This window comes from Lichenostomus cassidix, chromosome 11 (assembly GCF_008360975.1).
Source record: "Lichenostomus cassidix isolate B80296 chromosome 11, HeHo_3.0, whole genome shotgun sequence".
NCBI classification, from domain to species: domain Eukaryota; kingdom Metazoa; phylum Chordata; class Aves; order Passeriformes; family Meliphagidae; genus Lichenostomus; species Lichenostomus cassidix.
Genome location: NC_139492.1, coordinates 4,008,258 through 4,022,192, shown reverse-complemented (window position 1 = coordinate 4,022,192; position 13,935 = coordinate 4,008,258). Strand labels below are relative to the sequence as shown.

Below are 13,935 nucleotides of genomic sequence, written 5' to 3'. Positions count from 1 at the left end.
AGTCCCTTTCCTGTAAAACAGGATGCAGATATGCCTTTGTTTCTTTCAGCCACCACCTACTTCTGGTTGGTCTGGTAACTCACTCAGCTGTTTGGCCCCGTTTGTGGGGTTAAGAGTGTCTAGGTCCCTGTGCCCCATACCAAGGCTGTGCACACTGTGCTACAACTGGTGCTGTTTTCTCTGGGATATGCCCTATACACTCTGCCCAGCCTGGTTTATAAATTCCTAGGTGCTCCTTTTAAGGCTTGGACTTATACTTGGTGGCAAACTGGCTCACTGAAAGAGAAATGGGAGGTGATCAGTCATTTATTTCTAATCATAAAGAGCTCTAAGGTTTTTCTTTTTTTAACCTGCTAAGCTGGCTTTCTGCCTAAATAATAATAAAAAAGGATGAAAAAGAAAGTAACCTACCTGAATTTTTTTCTTTTTATGTCTAAGTAGTGAACCTTTTGTGGTTATGTAGAGCATTATTATTGCTGCTGGTAGTTCCTGCTGGGTTTTGTTTGGATTCTATTCCAAGTTGAGTATTAATTTAAACTCATATGTAATGAAGGTACTGGAACAGAGTTATTGCTGCATGTGAGTGCTTAGACTTGGATGGACAGTGTTTTCCCTCAGTTTTGGTCCAGTGGGTGAGTAAAGGAAGATGTAAGCAGTGAGCAGTAGACTAGCAGTGGTTGCATCAAAAAATATTATTCACAGCTGGAAGCTCCTGCTGATGCTGAGGAGCTCAAAGTGGTTGGCAGCTCCTTTATCCCTTCATATCTGCCTACCTGCCTTTCCCTCCCCACTTTTCTTCTCATCTCCAGCAGCACAGCAGCCACCTGTGGTGGGGCAGAGCAGAAAGTGATGGCAGCTGGTTCTGATGAATGAGCAAGCGAGGGAAAAACATCCCTCATGACACCTGAGGAGGCTTTTGATTCTTCTAAAAATGGGGGAAGGGTACTGCTAAGAAACCCTGGTGACTGCCAGGAGACTACTCAAAAAAGGACTGGAGTGTTGTGATAATGGGGAGTGGCAAGAGAGGTGGAGTTGGAAATGCACTTGGGGGAATTCATTCCTTATCTTTGGTCCATCTGCCTCTGTTGCTTGCTGGGCTGCAACATAACCAATCCAGAGAAAGCAGGTCCTTGAGACATCAGGTCCCCTCTTTCAAACAGGAGAAGTTTTTGTAATTGAAGGACATGCACCTTCAAGTCTTTTTCCTCAATTCTAGTTTGTTGAATTAAAAGCCAATTCTGCCATTACCTGAGCAGTTAATAAAATCTATTGCCTTATGATGGATTTTTTCTGCAGGCTAGAATCTGTCTCCACTGTGATTTGTAGGATTGAGGGGAAAACACAAAATATAAAGTGTATTTCTACTGCACTGAAAAATTTCACTGTGTTCTCCTTCTAAGGCTTGGAAGTAACCAAAACTGCAGAGGTTATTTTTTTGATTTATTGAAAACAAAGTGTACCTTATTAAGATTTTAATAAAGACAATGTCTTTGCAGTGGTGCTCAGAGTTCCTCTTATTTCTCTCTGTGCAATTCCATTCTCTAAAAGGGAAAATACTCTTGAGATCTGTAAAGCATGATGTGTTAGACTGAAACTAAACACAGAAATACACCAAAGCAAAATGCTTTCGAAAGGTGCTGTGTTTGTAGAGGTGCTTGCCCAATATGTGTGATGCAAAATGGGGATGCTTTGTGAAGAAATCATCCTTGTAAAGCCATTGGTTCTGGTCATCAGACTCTATCCAATGCTTTAGTGATGATGCTGCTGATCTATTTGGGAAGTTGGCTGGCTCTCAAGGCAGAGTCTCTTCTCAAAGGCTGTTTCACAGTGAAAATATGCTCAGTGCAGCCGAGTGCATGAATGAAAAAGCCTCTGGTACCTTCTAGTCTGGCAAAATGCAGCACAAAACTCAACTTACTCTGTCTTTTCTGCTGTCCCAGGTAAGAAATATATGTTTTTTTCCTTGCTTTCTTTCATCTTTCTGCTTTTGTGCATTTGGATTTGAAAGTATTTGAAATTCAGCTCTGATTTCTGAGTAATTATACATTGCTTGAATTACTGTTTAAAGATGCAGGATCTCTGCTCTAAGCTAGTTGCTAGGAATATAGGATCTCATAGTCCCCTGATTTACAATTACAACCAATTTGCCGTGTGATATATAGCATTTTTTTGTTTCCCTTCAGGAAGGGTGGTGGGGGGAATCTTTCAAGTGTCTCGGTTGCAGCTGCAGCGGCAATATTTTCTGTCATATCAAATGCTGCAACTTTGATTTGCCTCTTTCCTCCGTGGCTTATGCTGGGTAGTAGGTTTATAGGCTGTTACAGGCAGCTCACGTTATTTATTGCTTTTTTTTATAAAAGAATTGGAGGGGGGAATATGGAGGAAAAATAAAACCAGACCTTGCAAAAGGCTCCTTTCCCCGTACTCTCTTGATAGATGTGTAATACTCTGTTAGTGACTTGCTATGTAGCCGTTCTCTTATTAAATGTAATAGATCCCCCTCTGCCAGAAAGCAGAGGCAAAAACACCCAGCCTTAAAAACACGGAGCTGCTAAAGCCCCGCTGCTGCTGCCTGTCAAAGCACGGGGACTCGCTGGGCTTTGACTTCTCAGCACCTCCCGGTTACTCTCTCTTCGTCTCGCTGCTGTTACAGGGCTCACTTTTGGGAAGCTCAGAGCAGATTTGGAAATCCTTTGTTGTTGTCCAGCTCAAGTGCATTCTCCCTCCTTTTGCCTTAGGAGCTCAGTAAACTTGCATTTAGTGACAGTGGGCTCAGATCCTCTGCACTGAGCAGGGATAGAAGTTAATTCCTTTTTGACTTGCGAACGAGTGGTGGTGTTAACCCTTAGAGGGTTGGTGGGTTTTAGTGTCAAACAAGTGCTCGGGACCCCGAGCCCCTGTGTTTGTGTCACTGCAATCTCCAGCAGGCATTTGCTCTGCTAATCCCAAACAGGGCAGTGAGGATAAAAATGGTGAGGGATCACCATTGGGAGAGCTTTATTGCTGAGAGGAGCTACACAGTGAGTGAGGAGTAGGGTGAACTGAATGCACACATGCTGAGGATCAAGGTTAGGATGTTCAGGTCCTGGTTTAACCTGATTAGGAGTCAGTGTGGCTGGGGTTGTGGGACAGCGGGAGCCTCGGTGGCTGGGGATTTGGGGTGAGCAAGCACAAAGGCATTTGGGTGGGTTCGGGATAACAATCCTGCTCCGGGGAGTGGAACAAATGAAAGCAGCTGCCTTGGGCCATGGGTTTGTTGCCGAGCAGTGTATGCTGGTGACACATGCAGAGTTCCTGGCAGGGCCACTTTGCCAGCTCGGGCTGAGGCTCCCTGGCAGTGTCCGAGGGCAGCCTCTGGCTCTGCCGGGACTGGCTCAGGAGACTGGCCAAGCTGCTGCTCCGGGAGGGCTCAGCACTGTCCCATGGGCTGGGGATACCCAGAGGGCTCTTGGGGAGGAGAAGGTGTCACAAGTGGGCTGAGATCCAGCCTGGGCAGGCAGCTGGGCTGGCAGAGCTGTCAGTGGGAGGCAATGAGGGGCTGGGGGAGAGGGCACAGGCAGTGGAAAGGTAACCTGTGGATGTACTGAACTGCTGCTCTCTCATCTTGGCTTTGAGATCTCCCATCTGCTTTGCTTGGCTTGCTCTCTGTTTTCAGTCTTTTTTTTTTTTTTCTGGTACAGCGTCTCTATCACACCACTGAATTAATCAGCTTGAATTTGGATTTTCTTTAGATGTCCCTTGTAGGAAAGTAGTATGTATGTGACACAATAGGACAGACTTCTAAGGCCTAATAAACATAGTTGGCATTCATTTATCATTGTCTACTGAAAATCTGACAAGGTGCAGACACCTGGTTCTGAAAACAGCTGTGCACTTTATTGATAACTTTCAGTGGTACTCCAGAGTTTCTTCCCAGTCCAGGCTGAATTCTGCTGTATTGCAGGGCTGAGCTTGTGGTGCTTTAGCATTGCTTCCAGCTTAAGTGCTTAAACTGCACTCCACCTTCTTTATTAGCATATACAGCTCTATCTGGCAATGTCTCTCTCCACCTTGTGAGCTAATGCATCTCCAAGTTTACTTTATAGATCATGTCTAAGAATTAATGAATTGGGGAATGAAGCAGACTGTAATATGGAAGTGTATGTAATTCTGTCTTCAGGTCTAGGTCGTTGAGTATTGGCAGGTTAAAGTATGAATTGGGGTGGGTGCCATGCTAGGGAAAGAAATGGGATTTACTGAAATGCTGTTTGGCTTTTCTCTTTGACACGCCACATGCACAACTTTCATGTGACAGGAAAAGTAAACAGAAGAATGTGAGAAACAACATATTAAACAAATGCAGCCATCTGGTCGTGTAGTGGTTGTAACACATTTGGAGATCTTTTTCTGCAAGTTTTCTTTTTTTCTCCCTTAGGAGTAGCAAGAATGGCTCATATAATGCAATGCTAAGTGGAACCAGAAAGGACCATATTAGATGGAATTCTTTCTAAGCAAGAGCAATCTAGTAATGCAATACTTTCTGTGGAAGCAGAAGATAGTAATAACTTAGTTCCAAAGTAATGATAGCAAAGTTTACAGTGTAGGAAAAAGGTCTGAGGAAATTCTATTATGTCATTAAAAACATGAACTGTAAAAAGTTCGTAAGAGACCATTTCTAAAATTGGTAACTTAGGCTTTGTGTTTTCTTGGTCTGCCTCTAATCCAATTGCTTTTTTAAAGTATAAAAAAATTGCCATTTGAGGCATTAAAAGGATAAGGATGGGGAATCACTTTTTCGACAAAGCAGGCCATTAAGTCTCTGTGTAAAAATTCTGGTAAACAGGTGGGCAATAAATTAATTTTTTCATTTGCAAAGACTTAGTCTACACTACTGCCAACTGTTCTGTTTTCACCAAGAGGAAAACTAAGCATTAGCTGGAATAACTGAGAAAGATATTTCAAATAATCTTTTAATTCAGACTCACCTTTGAAACTCCAAAGCATAACTATAATATACAGCTTTATTGATCTGAAGCTGACAATAAAAACTAAATGTACTCTGGTAGCTTATGCAGTTCACTATGCAGGTTACAGTAAGCAGTGAATACATACTCTGATCTGATAGATTTAAAAGTCTGTATGTTTTACATTCTCCCCCAAGGATATTTTCTACCGTCTATATATAAAATATTTGTTTTAAACCAAAAGTTGTTCACAGGCTTCTTTTTGTATGTTATACATTCCATGCAGACAGATGACTCAAAACTTGTAAATAAAGCTTACAAGATGAGGAAAAAAACTCCTATATTTTTGATAGTTTTAACAATAACTGTCACGTTTCACTGGGTTGCAACTAAGTAAATTGGAAAAATGTATAGATTTTACAAGCTTGTCATTAGAGTGAATAGAGAAAATTAGTCCTCAAACTGTTTCCCCTTATGCAGAGCCCACACTGCTGCATTCTTAAGCTTTTATTTGTTCAAATTTCTCCAGAAGAGGGCTCCATGCACAGCTTGAAAAGCAGCACCCAGGTATTGAAAGCAAAAGAAATTTAACAGCTTCAGGAAAAAAGACAAGTCTTGCTCACACATCCGTGTGGATATAACATTGCAAATTATGCTCAAATTCTGACCAAGTGTTTCCCTGCTCTATCATGTAGCTGTGATTGCTTATTTGAGAGTTCTAGATGAGAAGTCCTGTGGTTCTTGTGCTGTATCAGTTGTAAAAATGCTTAAAAAATGTTAGAGAAACTCAATTGTCAATTACTAGTATAATTATTTGTAGTGATGAGCATTTTGTGAGCAGGCTGACACCTGCTCCCCACAGTTCCAGGCCATCATTTTTGGCTATGCAGTCAAAAAAGATCTTCTGGTTTCATATCTCATTCACAAGATGGTATCTCCCAAAACACAGAGCCATTCCAGCAGTTGTACTGCCCTATTTCTCAAATATTACCTTGGAGGGAAGGTTGGCACTACTGAATTAGGATGGCTTTTGGCAACAGCTCTAACCTCTAAAAATATCCTTACGCAGAACCTGACCACAGTCCTTACTGGTAATCAAGGGGGGTTTGTTATAGTAGACAAGTGAAAACATGAAAATCCTTCTGCTGTTATGGCAATTAAACCCCACTTTTTGTACCCCTTGAGACTCAATCTTTCAATTTAAGATGTACCTTAAGTGATATGTCAGGACCTGCTTTCTGTTTCTGACAATCAAAGCTTCAAAAAGGTTTTCTTAGCACATGTAGTATTTGTGCTGTGATGCACTGGGGGTTATTGACTTGGCTTTTAGTGGCTTGGTAGCTAAGAAATTAGTATTCCTAAAAGCTATTCCAATAGACCAGTGCAACAGGAACTATTAGAGCCATGTAGATGGTAACACTGGTGCCCCTTCAAGGAGTTGTGAAGTTCTGCCTGCCTTTTTCTTCCTGTTTGCTGCAAGATAAGCAGGCTCTTCCCATTCCATTAATATGTAAAAGCAAGCCAGATAAGACCTCTCAGTGTTCCACTCTTCCTGCATCACTGCTGGAGTTGCATCTCTAATCTTCAGCTGCTGGGTTGCACCAATGTGCCAAGTGTCAGGATTTTGGCCTCAGGTTTGAGTTCCTATGACAGCAGAAACCTTTTGGGAGGAGGGGACCTTCATTTAGGACTTTGAGTCAAGTTAGTGGGTTTTTTGTTTCATGGACAATTATGGAGGCAAAATTCACTTTTTTGGTGCACATCACTGGTGTTCCAGCCAGCAGGGATAAATGCATCCTGGGAGCAACAGGCACAGCTTTGCCAGTTGGGAAAGGGAGGGGATTGTCCTGCTCTGCTCTCCACTGGGGCAGCCTCACCTCGGGTGCTGGGGGCGGTTTTGGTCACCAAAATGTAACAAAGATACGAAACTAGAGAAGGACCTTGAGGGGAAAGCCATATGAGTGTCTGAGGGCACTTGGCTTGTTCAGCCTGGAGAAGAGGAGACTGAGGGGAGACCTTATTGCAGTTACAACTTCCTTGTGAGGGGAAGAGGAGGGGCAGGCCCTGAGCTTTGCTCTGTGTGACCAGTGACAGACCTTAGGGAGTGGCCTGAAGTTGTGTCAGGGAAGGTTTAGATTTGATATTAAGAAAAGGTTTTTCCCCTAGAGGGTGGCTGAGCACTGAACAACTCCCCAGGGAAGTGGTCACAGCACCAGTCTGGTGGAGTTTAGAAAGGATTTGGACAATGCTCTTGGGCGTGTGGTGTGATTCTTGGGGATGGTCCTGTGCAAGGCCAGGAGCTGGATTTGATGATCCTTGTGGGTCCTTCCCAATTCCACATATTCTCTGATTCTAACTAGCGGTTCATCGGTGCAGGCAAAAAGACAAATCTGCAATGTCCACTGGGGAGGAGAAACACAATGAGAGGCATTTATCATCCTTAGGAGACTAAGTGGGCTATAGCACTTCCCAGTTAACTCTGGATGACATTAGTGGGTTCTTGATCATGGCCATATGGTTGCACTGTGCCCTGCCCTAATCACCAGATGGATGGGACCAGCCCAGATGGGAGGCTGTGTTTTTCTGTCACTTCATGTGTCCTGCAGCTAACACAATGTTAGTGTATACAAATCAGTAGGATATGAAGTGCCAAAGAGGAGAGAAAAATAAGACTTGCTTTATTAACCCCCACTTCATTATTCAGAGGCCTTGGAGTTTTGCCCACTGCTGTTTTTTTAAAAAATTTTTGTGTGTGATGTGGACTCTATTCTCCATCAAATGGAAGAGCATAATTCTTGAACGCCTTACTCTTTTGTATGAAGGGAACTCATTCTGCTCCTATCTTATCCAATATTCCACTGTTTTGCACTGTTAATTTTTTTGGCTAGAGGAGAAAAAGAAGGATTTTAAGATTTGGTTTGATGGAGCTGGTTAAAACAGTTCTATGAGCAGACTAAAATAAATATGAGATATTAAGAGTGGGGTGAATTTTTTCAGCACACAGCAGTTTTCAGTATCTCTGACCACTTGGAAAAGCTGATTAAGGTGTTTAAGTAACTTCTGGTATCTATGAATGTCCATGTATGGCTATCTAATTTGGTATCTTTATGGGCCTTGTTCTTAGGAAGCTCAACATCTACCCTCAGGCTTTTGAAATGTCTCAATTGAACACCCATACACAACTCCCTGAAATTAATAAGATTTTATTACCTAAGATTCCTTAGACTCCATTTGATAAAGGTTCTACTCCTGAAACTATCGTTTAAATAAATAAAAACATCCCTCAGCAAACCATTAATAATAGCTATCTGTTTCAGTTTAAATTATTTCTCTTGCCGTGAAAAACTAATGCTGCATTCCTTATTAGTAATGGCAATGTATATATTTCTAAAAGTTAATATTTAATTCCCGAGGACTTTGCAGCCTGGTATGTAATGAAGAGCAAATAATTCTTGTGTGTATGAAGGCTGTGTTAAGAGTACAGACAGCAAGTGTGTTTCTAAAAGTTTGCAGACGTTTTAGGATTTTGAGTAATCATGGCAGATGGACTTTGTGAACTTGTGTGTAACAAGGACTCAAAATGCTGCAAACCGCAGGTTCTAGGCCATTAAGATGTCACAGAAGTGTTAATGTGGCTGTATGCAAACAAATATTTATACATAAACCTGGAATTTAGGGTAGGAGGCGCTCACTTGCAAATATCTGTACCTGTAAGCTCCTGTTACTGCAGCTGTTTATATTTGTGTGCTGAAGGCCACTTTTGGTTACTCCTCTCCCTTCCTGGGCCATGTGTGAGAGCTCCTTTCCTGCTCCAAGGCCAGGTTGACAAACTTGGCTGGAAACTCAGCTGAGGGAGTCCTGATTCTCTGCATTAATGGTTGTCTGCCACGTGGGCAGGAACACATCTGTGGCACGTGTAGAAAGAGGACAGATAACTTCTTATATTGCTTCAAATCAATCCATAAAAGTGTTGACACATTGAGTTTTGTTACTAAATTGCTGTGGAGCAAAAAACCCCAAACATGTTACAGAGCACTTATCATACTGATAATTGGCTCATCTACTTTGTAGACACTTAATCTCTTTCATCTTCTTGGCATAAGTTGGAATTGGGCTTCTGTGCAAGTTGTCAGTAAAGAGTCCTGAAGTCCAATCCAGGGCATTTTGAACACATAAGAGTAAAATAAAAGCTGGCAGTTGTCCATGGGATCACTGTATAAAGGGAGCTATCTTGGCACATGTGAAATAAGAGTAGGATCCATGGCTTCAACAGACAGCATATAAGCATAGAGGGAGGGGTGAATCATGTAAAGTTTCCCCTTCCTTAGCCTGCTATAGTTTTCTTGTGTCTAATTACATTATAATTTTCAGCCAACTGTTGTTAACTGCCTGGGAACAGAGAAAACCCCAGAAACAGTGTTCCCAAGGTCTTGCATTTTTTCCATAGATGGACTTTCTTGCTTTGAGTTGCTCTCCTGCCAAATAAGGTGTATTTATACACTTCTCTTGAGACAGACCTGGGTTCTCCCCGAGGAGCCACATTTTATCAGACAACAAACAGCTGTGACAAAATGTGAGAACTGAACATAGCACTGCTCTGTAGTTGACAAAGCAGGAAATCCAGTGCATCTGGTACTTTGCTCCCTAAGTGAAAGGAAATGGAATTAGGCATTCAAATTGGATGGGCATTTCCTTCCCCATTAAACCCATTGTTTCAGAGCTCTGTCAGAGGAAGCTGAGCAGCTCCAACTGCGCTCTGCAGCAAGAATGGATATTTCAGCTGTGGGTTTGAGCTGTTCTATACGGTTAGATAACTGGCCAAATTAAAAGGTGTTCATCTTGACCTTCTGCCAAGATAACTGGTCTTGCAAGTGCCAGGAAGTCCTGAGTATTATCCAGGTGAAATGCAAAATGAAATACCTGTGGGTAAAGATAAATGAGAATGACATTAAAGTAGAACAATACATAAAAATTGGTTTTGATTTCTGGGTATTTGTATTAGCTTGCTACCTGATGGTTGTATTGTGTGCCAGACAAAGTTGTATTATTGTTTTCCAAAATGTTTGTTTTCATAATTCATTATCAGATTGAACTACCTGGACTCTGAACTCTATAAATCTTGATTTATGGATATTGATATTCCTGTCAATTTACTGATACACAGCTCTGACCTGAACACTAAAGTAGTCAGGTACATATTTTATCATCTCGCTTTAATAATGAGTCATAAAATGGTTTGGGTTGGAAGGGACCTTAAAGATCATCTTGTTCTAACCCCCTGGCATGGGCAGGGCACCTCTCACTAGACCAGGTTGCTCCAAGCCCTGTCCAGCCTGACCTTGAACTCTCTCAATCCATTCTCTGTCTTGTGCTTGTCCTTGTTGAACTCCATGTGGAATGTGACAATATCATTGCAGTAGTTATTTCATGGAACAAAGCTGTAAGGATGGTCAGGAAAACCTGGAGTAATGGGAATCATACCTCCTTGCACCCACATTCCCTGCTTTTTGGGATGAGATAAGCCTCTGACATCTAGTTTTGAAATAATTGTTTTCTTCTAATGCTTTTAACTGCAAGATCTCATTTCAAAATGGTAAACAAGAATACAGTCTCCAGTTTTAAATGTCAGCAATAGTTTTCCCTAATTGTTGATCTCTGCAGTTTAGTTATCAATGCAGAAATGTGGTATTTTGTGTGGTGGGTATTGATTATTGTAATCTGGAAAAAGAGCAGCTGATAAGTTCACATACCATGTGTTACCAGGAGGGAAGATAAGGATGCTGGGAATAAATAGTGAAATTTTGTCTCTTGTGGAAATTACTTCTGGTCTTGCCCACATTTCAACTTCAGTTTTCTGTGTTTGCAACAGCAAAGCACTGCTGCTCACACCAACACCAGGAGCAGGTCTCCAGCGGATGTGGATTGATTGCATTGCCCCTCCTTTTGTTATCTGGGTGAAGGATGGTTGGTGTCAATGCCATGTGCATTCCTACTGTGCATGTGCCAGGCTGCTTACACCGCTTCTATTACTATGATATCTGAGCACCCTACAAATGGTAATGAATTTATCCTTGCTTCCCTAAAATAACTGCTCAGTTACGACAGGGACATTATTCTGAAATGGGAGACAGCCTCCAACATCTGCCTATTTCAATGACTTGAGGTCTGTTATCTTAGGTGAGTAATGATGTCGGCTGCTGTCACTTGGGTTGCTGGTGTTGATTCAGTGGTGACACTTCACTGTAGTCCTGGAAGATTAATTCTGATTGGAGGGAGCCCAGAATAAATTCAGTCTCTAGGCCAATCAGAACATGCTGTTTTCAGTAGTATTTTAATAATGTAGCTCAACTTTCAAGAATGTAATTAGTTATGATTTGCCGAGGAACTGCCTATCTCTATTCAGTAGTTATTTGCCTATAGAGGAAACTAATAAGATAAAATATAGTCATAACTTCACAAAGTTCTTTAGGCATAAGGAAATGGAGTGTGCTTGCTCATAGATAGTGTTTGTGAGGGCTGCTGGCACAATGATCAGTTGGAGCAGAGGAGGAGAATGAGGCTGGCAGTGCTATTTACACTCAAGGCATTTGAGACCAAACCAGTTTGGGGTAGAAACTGGGGACAGATAATGCACACCTGTCTCTGCTCCAGGGCTTGGGAGGGACAGAGGTGCTGTTCATTTCCACTGCAACAGGAGACACAGTCTCAGTGGCAGAGTATTTCCCCCATCATCTGTTCACTGACAGAGGTTCCTGTCTTCCTTCCTTTCCTCAGTTTGGAGGAGGCAGAGCTGCCAAAAGCTTGGGCTGCTCTGGCAGGAGGTGAGCTGCTGCTCATGGCTGTTTCACTCTGAGATTTAGCTTCTGGATGTGGGATGTTGGTGACCTAAAGGGCTGACCTCACTTTTAGTGAGATGCACCCAAATGTTTGAATTCCTGGGAAGACAAGGACACATGGATGCACCATTTGTTACATGCCCAAAATATGACATCTGTAGATTTTTATGGACTATTGAAAGCCAAGGTGTGACTTTGTGGAACAGGTCTTCCTGTGTGTTTGTGTCTCTGAAATGAGTATTCAGTCTTCTTGCACTTCCTTCCCAAAAATACAATTTTCAAAGCTTTTTCCTCCTTCAGGAGTCAAAAGGCACAGAAACCCAGAACCTGTATCTTGCTGTGCATGAGAGCTAAACATTGATTATGGGGTGTGTGAAGGAGTTCGAGTAAAACAAACTGACTGGTTTGTTTGCAATAACTCATGTTGAACCTGAACAGAATTGTTTCTCCAACTTGTTCTTGACTTCTGATTTCTGCATGCTGTGTGTTTGTGGAGTCTAGCTGGGATATGTAGGAATAAAAAGCCATCGTGCACAGCACGAATGGCTCTCTCTGCCTTACCTCCAGGCTGACTGGAAGCGTCAGCATTCCTGTAATTTCCTTGTTCAAATTACTTTTTTCTCATTTCTTCTCCATCTGTTTAAAAATAATTCAGATAGCCTGAGCGCTTTTAGTTTTTATGCTTAAACTTTCTTACAGAACTCCTGGTATTGGGGGAAAGGGTGAATAATTTACTACTGTGGTTTAACTTCTCACAGCTGGGGTTCAACAGGTTCTGTTGGAAATCCTGTTCTGTTTCTGTCCAAATCCTGTTCTTGGTGCTAATAGGTGTTTTCTTTTGGTGGTAGAAGAGAAGATGATGGAGGTTTTCCTGCACTGTGGGGAGAACCAGACACACCTAAGGAGCTGCTTTCCATTAACATTTTGCATAGGTCACATTTTCACTGGGTAATCTGGAGATTGCTCAGTCCATGCAGTGTTAAGTTCTAACCTTTGGCTAATGTGGTAGGAAACTCTAAGTGTTGTAGTTTTAGTATTTGTGCATCTGGCCCAAACCTTGTGCTTTTCCTGCTGTGCTCATATCAGCCTATTCCTTTCTCCCTCAGTCCCTTAAAGCACTCTAGTTCTTTCTGCACATGTGGAAAAGAGAATTTCATTTCTCTTCCCCAATAATGGTGTTAAGTTGGTGATCTCCTGGAGCCAGAAGTGCTGGGATAGTAATTTGTTAATAAACATAGTAACATAGCTGCTGAATTTCATGTCCTTTTCATTGGTTGACTGAGGAATACAAGAAAGAAGAGCAAAACTTAAAACACAGAAATGGAAAGAAAAACAAAACCAAGGGAAAAAGAAAAACAAAATGGATTCAATGTGCTGTTGCTTTTTGCAGCTATTAGGATTTGGAAAGCAGCCTTTTATATTTGTGATACAGTTAACAGATCTATACAGGAATGGAGCACAATGTGATTTTGCCTGATTTCATTTCCACGTCTTCATTTCCTCACAATCTTGCCTCAGAGCTTAGCATATCCAGAGCTCTTGTTCATATCTAGATCTGAAGCTGGCACTAGGAAATGGTGATACTGTTTTATCCACATTTGTGTATATCAGCATGCTGGTTTATGAGAGGCAGGAAATTTAATCCTTTGTAAAACTTTTTATCCATTTCCAGCATTCATTAACTGCCACAGAACTCTCTTCTATGTCTTATGTTTTGGTGGGGCTTTATTATCATTTGTTCTATGTCTTGATGGACAACATTTTCTCTACTGCTTTGATGTTGTGTTCATGAACATTCAATCCATTCTACTGATGCTTTGGGAAAGTTGTTCTCGTATATGAAATACACTTTGGACATCCCTTCCTCTAATTGACTAATTGGATGGGGAAGGAATGGGAGTGGAGAGAACAGAAGACAAACAGGGTATAAGTCATGAGGTCAAACCAGCCTTCCATCGCAGGAGAACGAATTGCAATTACTCTTGAAAGTGTTTGCATGCCACTTCTTTAACTCTCTGAAGCTGGTTATGTGTATCAGGCAGGTGACTTGCCACATCTCCTCTGTGTGACACTGGCATGATTTTAACTGTTTACTGATGAAAGTGATTATGTCCCAGAGAAAATGGAAAGGTAGGAAAGGGCCAGAGAACCTTGGA

The 13,935-nt window shown here is 41.8% G+C and overlaps 1 protein-coding gene across 2 annotated transcripts in view; it reads left to right on the top strand.

Annotated features, from left to right (window-relative positions):
- The first annotated feature begins 1,784 nt into the window (after window positions 1-1,784).
- The window catches only part of CDH13 (cadherin 13), a 421,556-nt gene continuing 409,405 nt past the window's right edge, over window positions 1,785-13,935 (top strand). For both annotated transcript variants that reach the window (XM_085071452.1, XM_085071451.1), the window contains exon 1: window positions 1,785-1,940. In XM_085071452.1, the coding sequence (XP_084927578.1) occupies window positions 1,896-1,940 (45 nt within the window). In that variant the 5' untranslated portion in view covers window positions 1,785-1,895. The remainder of the gene's footprint in view (window positions 1,941-13,935) is intronic.